The sequence below is a fragment of the Centruroides sculpturatus genome, unplaced genomic scaffold, assembly GCF_000671375.1.
Source record: "Centruroides sculpturatus isolate CEXI.00-Female unplaced genomic scaffold, Cexi_2.0 scaffold203, whole genome shotgun sequence".
NCBI classification, from domain to species: domain Eukaryota; kingdom Metazoa; phylum Arthropoda; class Arachnida; order Scorpiones; family Buthidae; genus Centruroides; species Centruroides sculpturatus.
In genome coordinates, this window is record NW_019384324.1 from 497,778 (window position 1) to 507,723 (window position 9,946).

General features: G+C 32.6%; 2 protein-coding genes across 4 annotated transcripts in view; one reads left to right on the forward strand and one right to left on the reverse strand.

Moving 5' to 3' along the window:
• The window catches only part of LOC111626617, a 17,444-nt gene extending 8,700 nt beyond the window's left edge, over positions 1 to 8,744 (reverse strand). Inside the window, exons 1-2 of one of the 2 annotated variants that reach the window (XM_023370066.1) lie at positions 8,605 to 8,744; positions 3,859 to 4,143 (exon numbers count right to left, since the gene is read on the reverse strand). In XM_023370066.1, coding sequence (XP_023225834.1) covers positions 3,859 to 4,135 — 277 coding nt within the window. In that variant the 5' untranslated portion in view covers positions 4,136 to 4,143; positions 8,605 to 8,744. The remainder of the gene's footprint in view (positions 1 to 3,858; positions 4,144 to 8,604) is intronic. The other variant, XM_023370070.1, reaches the window with a different exon arrangement.
• A 246-nt stretch (positions 8,745 to 8,990) lies between these two features.
• LOC111626695 (protein SYS1 homolog) overlaps positions 8,991 to 9,946 on the forward strand; it is a 9,906-nt gene continuing 8,950 nt past the window's right edge. Inside the window, exon 1 of one of the 2 annotated variants that reach the window (XM_023370179.1) lies at positions 8,991 to 9,090. The gene's annotated coding sequence lies outside the window, so the exon portion shown is untranslated. The remainder of the gene's footprint in view (positions 9,091 to 9,946) is intronic. The other variant, XM_023370185.1, reaches the window with a different exon arrangement.

Here is a 9,946-nt window from a genome sequence, read left to right on the forward strand (position 1 = left end):
CCTATGGATAAGTAAAATAACGTATTTTAATTATATATTCGCTTCGCTATTTAATTATATGCAAAATACACATATACTTAACACATAAAACTTACTCATTTATTATTACTTTTGTATCGAAATAAATTTGCAAAATATATGGTGATTGTATTACGAAGATAAACAAACCTTCTTCTTCTTAATGTGGGAAGTTGGACGCCTGCTGCAAGGCTTTAGCATCCCGCCTACGTTTACTTGTGGCTGGCCGTCTTCTAGTGCTGAGGACAGGCAATAACGAGTAGATTATTATTATTGGTAGCGGAGGTGGCGCCCGCTAGTAGCGGAACATTTTAGAGTACTCTTTGAAGTAGGTGATCAACAAGTGGGTACGTTCGTAAAGTCGAACGAGTTAAACGAAAATGACGTCATCGTTATTTTTATTTAGTTAGACTTTTCGAACGATTCGTTTATAACTAAATGGATGTATCTAAAATCGAAGATATGAATATTGTTAGTGCAGCCTTATCCGAAGTATTTTTCTTAGATTGCTTCGGGTGGACAGTTATTTCTATCATTTCACCTTTTAATTCAGTTTAAACACTCCAGTATATTTAGAAATATCGATATCGTCGGCCGCCATTTTCTTAACGAAGTGAACTAACTCTTTCCTTCGTGAACTTCGTTAGAGTTTCATTCGAAACGTCACCACCGCAGAGCATGCGCACTGAGCGAGACTACTACTTTTAGAACGATTCGTTACTAACGCGTTTAACTCGTTCGACTTTACGAACGTACCCCTTGTAATAACGAACACATAACTACAGGAAAGTTTTGTGTCTCATTAAACTGAAACTTGTTGCAGCATTTTTGTGTCCTTCTATTTTTTGGATTTTTTTTACCTGAACAGAAACAACTCTTCAAATCATTTAGTTCCTCGTCAAAGAAATGAACAGACCGTCGATAGCAAAGTCTACTAATGGATAAATAATGTACTACAAATCAGAAATGACAATTTAAAAAGGTAGCCAAACAATTAGTATTTTGATCAGTTACTTGAAAAAACACATGGAAAATAAAGAATGAAATTGTACTTAAAACACTGCATGCCAGAAGTGACACTGAAACTGGAATCGTCCAACACACCAAAGTGACTGTGCGGTACTTCGACCCACCAAATTCAAAAATAGCTGGTTTTCTTGAAGTCAGAATTTTGGTCCAGCATTATATAATCTATGATCTGCAAAACTCCATTCTGATCAATTTTTCACTTTATGAGATTTTATATTCCACAACATAAAACAATTAACGACTTCTACACTAAACTACTTTATCATTATGACTTTAATACTGACTACACTAGGAAAGTCAAACACGTTTGCAATTATTCTAAATGGTATAATAGCTAATAAACTTCGTCAAATCATTTCCTATTGCATGGCATAATGACCATATTCATTAATGAATCAAACAGCTAAAAACATTAATTAATGTACAGCATGGCCATAATTAATGTTTCCCTATTGAGAGCACTCTTAGCTGTAACCGATAAGCAGACTGACACCAAAATTTGTATACAGATTACACAAAGGATACTGAAAAAAATTTAAAAAAAAAAATTTAGTTCAAAAACTTCCTCTAGGGATTCTGCTTGGAATAAGAGATTATCATTTCCATACTCCAAACTATACTGTTTACCTACCAAAGCATATAGGATCATATTACACTGCAAGTGTAATATGATCCTATATTCTTTACTATATAGTGTAATATGCTTTACTATATGCAAGTGTAATATGATCCTATATGCATACTCTATAGGGATGTCCAACCCGTGGGCTGCACTGTGGCCCATGGGTTGGACATCCCTAAATTTATTAGGTACATTTTCATTTATTTTGGTAAAGTATGTCATAATAATTATTCTCATTTCACTGAATACACTTTGATTTCATAGTGACATAATTTGTAAGTTTCCAATCAAAAAATAGGTGGTGCGGTCTGTCATTTTGATTGTTTCAGTTTCAAAGATTTTTGTAATGAAGTGATGTTGTTAGTGATAAAGAATGGGTACCTTTCATCAGGCAGATGAAAAAGACACACAATCCCTCTTTTCTAAAGAGTGTCAGCCATTTTTAGTGATTCAAAACTACGCCTAATGCCAAAGTGGAAAGGGATAACTCATTGAACTTCAAAGCAGAGAATCTTTGAAAACTTATCATAGAGAACATCTCTTCTTGAATTTTATAAAGAAGTACATTCTTTCAATGAATTTGGTAAAGTTGTCAATTTATCTAGAAAATTGTTATGCACGTGGGGTAGTACATATTAATTGTGAACAATTCTTTTTGTGCATGAATAACATCAAAACTGCTGAAAGAAATAGGTTGAGTGATTCCCATTTAACTAACATTCTTAGAATTAAGACTAGTACCATAAAAGCAAATATTGACAATATTATAAAAGGAAGGTAACGTCAAAAATTGTGTTGAATTTTTATTTTGTGATAGTATAATTTTTTTTTTTACTTTCAATAATACAGTATTTTTGTAATTATGTATACAGTAGAATCCTGCTAGTCTGAACTAATTGGGACCGAACCCTGTTCGAATTAGCCGAATAATTGAAATAATGCAGAAGCATGCAGTAAAACAGGTCCGGTTTATATACATCCAACACCATCAATGACTTTTGCTTCTGTTTTTGTGTGTAAGTACAGTATAGATCTGCTGTTTTAATTAATAGGTCATGTCAAACACTGATTTATTAATTTTGTACAATAATAAAATACAATTTTTTTATTGTTGTGGAATTTAAATCTTTTTGTACCATTAATACCATTTAAATTCAACTGGAAAATACAAAAAAACGTATATTTTGCGAGCTAAAAAATTTCCTCTCCACTGACTGAAACATGTTCGGATTAGGAGGATGTTTGGACTAGTGGGACTCTACTGTACTTGTTATTAAAATTTGATATTCACATTTTGAACTTTTTAAAAGCATATATTTATATAAAGTACTGTACCTTTGTGGCCCGCTGAATACACTTAAATTTCTAATTTGGTCCATTAGGAATAAAGGTCAGACAACCCTGGTATTGCAGTTATGGTCAGCTGTAAACACTTCATCAGCTTTAGATTTTACACCTGAACAATGGGGCACACATTAAGCAACATTCCTTACATCAGTAAACAGCCTCTGCAAAAGGCATGTTTCTTACATGCCTTCTGCAAATAAACATGTTTTTGTTTTTTTTCAGTAAAGCATCCCTTTAACAGAAGTTTCTAAACTTTTTTCTTCTTTTTTGTAAAATCCTTTTTAGCATCCTTTGCACAATCTGTACACAAATTTTGGTGTACAGTACATCTGCCTATTGGTTACAGCTACAGTGTGCTCTCTGAATACAGAAATTTGAATTATGGCCACTTGTGCTTAATCTACATGTTACATATAAGTGTTGAAATCATAATTCTGATTAAAATAGCATCCAAATTTTCAGCGAGCACAATTATATTTCTTAAGCAATGAAAAATAATGGCAGCACATCTGGTTCTGTTCAAGACCTGTGCAATGACAAAGCTTCACTACTCTATAAGTTTAAACTTCTTAGGTAACTACATGTAAATAGCTTTACGATGTTTTAAACTAGTTTGACAGAACTAATTCTGTTCATACTATGACTGACTTAAACTTGTTTAATTTTAGTGTAAATGTAGTGTAAGTGTCTATATAATTGAAAATGTGAATGAGTCTGTGATGTCAACTATGAAGTCAAACTGATCTTCATAATTGTAATGTTTTTTGATGATTCATCAGTTCAAAACAAGCTTCTAAATTGTATTTATTTTGTTTTTTTAAATAAAATTATTTTGTACTTACAAGTTTTCTTTTCTTCTATAGTTAAATTTTTCCAATCACCCTTCTCCTTCTCTCTCAAAGCCATAATGTCAGGAGTATTTTCCTTAAATCTTATTGCCGGCATGGGAAAATCCAATCTGTCAATGTACATGTATGATCCATTCATACCATATCCAACTACATCTCTATTGCCAATCAAACTTCTTCCATAATAAGATGCAGATGGCTGTATTAATGTATTAAATATACATCTTGAAGGTAACTGTCTCGAAGCGACTTTCAACATATGACTTGCCATTTTGCTATCTAAAAATTGAAAAAAAAATTAAATAAGAAAAAAAGATTTTGTGTGTTAAAAACTGCTATTTTTCTAATTTTAATATAAGGAACAGTTAAAATTCTCTCTCTCTCTCCTCATTAAAACTATTTTATCAACTAAGTTGTGATGAAAATTGCCATGCAAATGCAACATATTCATATATTATCTAAGGTGGAGCTCAAGATACATTATTAAAAACTATTCCTATTTGGAAAAGCCCATATAAATGAACCTCAAACCTCAAAGAAGACATTTTAAGTACTAATGAGGAGGTAAACATATCTTTTCACCATCAATTAATATAATTCAAATGTTCTATTCATTGCTTAATCATCATAAGATTAGTATTTGTTTATGGTATTGAAATATTTGATTATTATGTGATGTTTAACGAATTACAAAAAAATAACTCGAGGACAGATGATGATGATACAATCATCTTAGTGATATCAGGGTTTCTAACAGTCTTAGAAATATGCTTAAAATTAACTATAGATCAAACCCAATAATAACAAGTCACTTGGTTAAATATTTATCAATTGTGTTCAACATATGTATTTACACTATGAGTAATGCTCAAGTCTTGGTTTGGTATATTTGACATAATTTGACAAAAATGTAACTGGCACGGTAATGTGAATCAGGCTTTATTGACAGGAGTCAATAGTGATATCATTGACCACCTGCAAGACAAAGATAAAATATCACTTCTCGAAGAATCAACAAAGTATGACGACCATAAACAGAAATTACAAACTGACAGTAGAAGTCTAACATTAATTTCTATTTAATCTCAATTAAATTTACATATTTATGCACTTGCACTCATCTTCATTAACATGGGATAGTAATTTCCATAAACTCGGTGTATTCCAAGATTTAGTACTTATAAACAGTGCCGGTAATTGTTTTGCAACCTGAACACCAACTATATAGTGTATTCACTTGGACACAAGGCAAATCTCATCATTAATTTTTATTTAGTTGATCAACTGAATAAGAATTAATGATGAGATTTGCCTTGTGTCCAAGTGAATACACTATATAGTTGGTGTTCGAGTTGTATTCTAAGATTGCTAAGAGCCTGGATTACCTGTTCTTTTATAAAAAATAAAAACAATAATAAATTTAATGTTTTGTTATCACTTTTATCAAAACTGTTAAAGTCATCCCCAGTGCAGTATGGTTATAGCTAAATTAATAGTCCAGGAGTAAAGGTCAGATGGAACTCCAAATAGAATAACTAACATATCTGCACAGAAAATTGCAAATTTCCATTAATTTTTTAGTTTCTGCAAGTCAACTTGTAAAAAATAACATGAAACCATCTGATGACATTTACTCATCGCTGACCGTGAAACAGCTCAGGCATAAACCCAGCTTTATAAAGCACGTAATGTAAATCTTTCATAAAAAAATGTGTGTATAATTTAAAAAATCAAAATAAATATACTATCAAATAAAAAAATATTCATATGAATGTATAATAAAAGAAACTATTTTCAGTTTAAGATGGCGGATAGCATTATATTTTTATTCTTTTATAATCAATAAGCAATGCCATTTCTCAATTTATGTTATTAAAAAGTACATCACTTGCAAGCCTCTGGTAATTATAAACTATTTTATGAAAATTTATTGCAGTAATTTCAAAGTGAAATGTTTAAAAATAAAAATTCAAAGTAACATGCTAAAAATCCTAACCACCTTTAAATTATCGAAGTCCTACATAAGTTGATTAGTGTTTTTCAATTCAGAAAGTCCTCCATGGCAGACTGCCTGAGTGTTACCTTCTTTAGCAACTTATGCACCCTGGAGTTCACTGCAGAATCCCAGTTGAAAACAATTGCATTAGATCAAAGTTTGAAACTTTTCTTCAACTTCTGATTAATTCAACAATAGTATGCAAAAAACTTAAAGAATCGTTAAATTTTAAATGATAAATGTAAGTTGTACGTTGTTTTTTTTTTTGTTGTTCCACTAGAAACAAGAAACAGAAAAGTAAAGTTTAAATCTGGCACAAAGCTCTGTTTACATAAGATTACAATTAAACAAAAAGTAAACATTACATAACAAAACTGATAGACAAAGCTATACGTTAAATCATTTTACACAAGAAAATGAAACAAATTATAGTCAAAGGTTAAATAAATTAAATATATTATTTCATTTTATTATAATGAATCAAAGCTTAAATTTATTAAGTTGAAGAAAAAGGAAAAACAAGAGATTTTAAACCAAACACGATGCATAATAAGAGGAATGTCTATTCAACCCCAAACATGGCCTGATAACTACACTAAAAACATTAGCGTGTCTCACCCACAGTTAAGTGTATTGCATACTTTATAAATTAACTAGACCTACAGTATAAATTTCCACTGGCATTCATCTGTCTGTCCTTCCTGAATCTTGAGAATGGAGTTAGAGAGATGAAAGTCAAGACCAGATATAGAAAGCTTAGGGATAGGAGGACCCCAATTAACTATATATTAACTTCTGGTTTGGACTAGAAGTCACATTATTTCAATTCAAAAATATTTCCCAGAATGGAGTTAGATCAGTGTTTCCCAACCTTTTTTGTGCTATGCCCCATCTAAGCCTTTCTAAAATTCTTATGCTCCCCTAACATATACAGTGGCTATACGGTTAACTTAAAACTCTGGATGAGTCCATTTTCAAATTGCCTCCGTGGGGCGTGGTCCCCACATTGGGAAACACTGAGCTAGATAGATGACCCCAATGTTAACAGGAAAAGTATGATATACAGGTGCAAGACACTACTAAAATTGAGCAAACTGCAACAAAAAATGCAACCTGGAACCGTGTGAATGACACAATGAATAATTGCTCATTTAATTTCATAGTTTATTATTTCTGATGGATTTTGTGTTACATCCAGTTTCTTAAGGGATTTTGATTCTATCCATAATCCACATAAAAGTACAATATAACAGCAACTAATTAAAGAAAAACAGGGATAAATCCCTGAAAATTTTAACAGTAATGTATTATTGTAATACACAGAACCCAAATAATAAGATATGGACTCAATGAGGGGTTAAACTTTTGCATAGTTATAATAAATTTAATATAATAATTTGAATAAATCCTTATATCCACCCACCCCCGAATTGTAAACGTACTATACCAACAAAAAAGTCTACAGAACCAAACCTGTACATGACACACTTCACGAGCTATTCACCTCCGAAGGTCAGTTTTACCACATACCAGTATGCACAAAGTCGTGTACTTCGGCGCTCACTATCACTTGCGCCTCAGCACCCACCCTCCTAAAATTATATAACATTGAGTACGGTCGATCCCCCTATAACGCCGTTTATTATTCCATTTTATATGAATTCCACGTTGTACGAGTCACTTAGATTTTACAAATACGTATGCCGGGCTGTGAACGGCTCACGTATTTGTAAAATCTAAGTGACTCGTACAACGTGGAATTCATATAAAATGGAATAATCAACAGCGTTATAGGGGGGTCGACTGTATTCCACAAACACTCAAAGCTGGCAAAGGTTGCACAGGCTAAATAGATGAACACGATAGTCTTAGCTGAGTGACAAAACTTGCAATTGCCTGCAACCTGAAGTAGGCCAATTTCAGGGGCTGCATCTCACCAAGAGATAAAATTCCCTTGACTTTTTGCTCCTATGGGTGCATTTACTTTTAGCTCCGATCTCGCCCCTAGCGCGCTTAGCCTGTATACTTTTTGTTAGCTACCAATGAGCACGGTGTTTACTTTTCGCACCGTGATGTCATTGCTAGCATTCCTAGCGCGCTCGGCGTGCTCGGAGAATTTACAACGAGCTTGGAGTTTGTTCAAAGATGGCGGCGTCCATTACTGTGTATACTTTTACGAGCGTGCTAGTATGATGTCAGGCTGCGCTAGGTGTCAGCTCGGCGAGCTTGGAAGCTAGCAAAAAGTAAACGCACCCTATGTGTATGGTCTACAGCTCTGGTAAGGTCATTCGGAGATAAATCCCCAAGCACTATAACAGTAACGTATTGACGTAGTGGACAGAACCCAAACATGTAAACACGTGTCTGTTTTATGCAAAGTGAACATTATGCAACCTAATTACAGGATGAGGAAGCCATCTATGAAAGGTCATTTAATTATTTTGTAAAAAACATTAATTTTATTTGAAAATGTATTAAATTTCTTCCCATACAAATAGATTGCGTAATAAGTGCAAAAATTGCAATAAAAAAGCTATTTAAAATCATAAAACTCTACTTTTTTGTGCTTAAAATCGAAACAATTCGTCTGGTCGTCTGCCTTTGTAAACTCTCGAAGGTCATTCGTCAAATAATCCACTCAAAAACATTCTTAAACAATAAAATCGTAATATAAACGGAATTCGTTCGCTTTAATAACATTTCCTTCAACTAAATAACATAAATTCGCAATAAAATAAACTCACAATTTGTTTACCTCGTCCACTTCCTCACCTAACCTTCTAAATCAAAATGGCGACAAACTCTCGTCCCGATCACTACAGTCTCTCACCTTTATCATATTAAATAAATAAATAAATAAATATTTTATATATCTTATTTAATTAAATCTCCTACAATTTATTAATAAATATATCGAAAGCGTAAAACTTTAAATATTTATAAATATTGTTCCGACCATCTCCGTATTGTTTTATGATATATCATTTATCGTCTGTTTCAATTTTAAAAATACATAAATGATGATGATTAAGTTACATGTATTATTTAATTAAGTATCAAGAAATTTATTAATAAATATATTGTAGCTTTGATTTATAAATTTTAATTATTATTATTATTACGTTCTTATCGAATATCGTCTGTATGGTGGCCGCCATGTTGTTTGATGATGTAACGAAGTAAATGTCCATTAATCAGACTTTTTTTTGTCAATTTAGCGAATAAAATCGGTAAGTTTAAAGTCGAATTTTGTATATAAATCGATTTGAGACTGTTTAGATTCGTAATAAACGTGTATTAACGTTAAAATAAGTTAAAAAATGCCATTTTTCGCAGTTATAAAAGTCGTTTGGTCTTGATGTTCGTGAGACCTTACGTCACCTCCATTTAAAAGGTTGATTTCTCATTAAATCTAAAAACCAATTAACGAAATATACGTTTATTGTTCGATCTGTTAAGCTTTTATATCAAAAAAGTAAGTGTCAAACTTTATTAGAAGTCAATAAATAAACAGCTCATATACCTCTTCGGTTAAAGTCCAGATACGTAGACTGTCATGGCGGCTCATCTCTGATTCCAGCAAACAGTGGGGACGCACGTTCTAACCTAACCTAACCTATTCTAATAATTTAATTGGTAATAATTATGGTAATTTATTAGAATAGGTTACGTTAGGTTAGGTTAGAACGTGCATCCCCACTGTTTCCTTTCTTTTGTTTGCTGGAATCAGATATGAGCAGCCAACAAAAAAGTCTACAGAACCAAACCTGTACATGACACACTTCACGAGCTATTCACCTCCGAAGGTCAGTTTTACCACATACCAGTATGCACAAAGTCGTGTACTTCGGCGCTCACTATCACTTGCGCCTCAGCACCCACCCTCCTAAAATTATATAACATTGAGTACGGTCGATCCCCCTATAACGCCGTTTATTATTCCATTTTATATGAATTCCACGTTGTACGAGTCACTTAGATTTTACAAATACGTATGCCGGGCTGTGAACGGCTCACGTATTTGTAAAATCTAAGTGACTCGTACAACATGGAATTCATATAACACGGAATAATCAACAGTGTTAT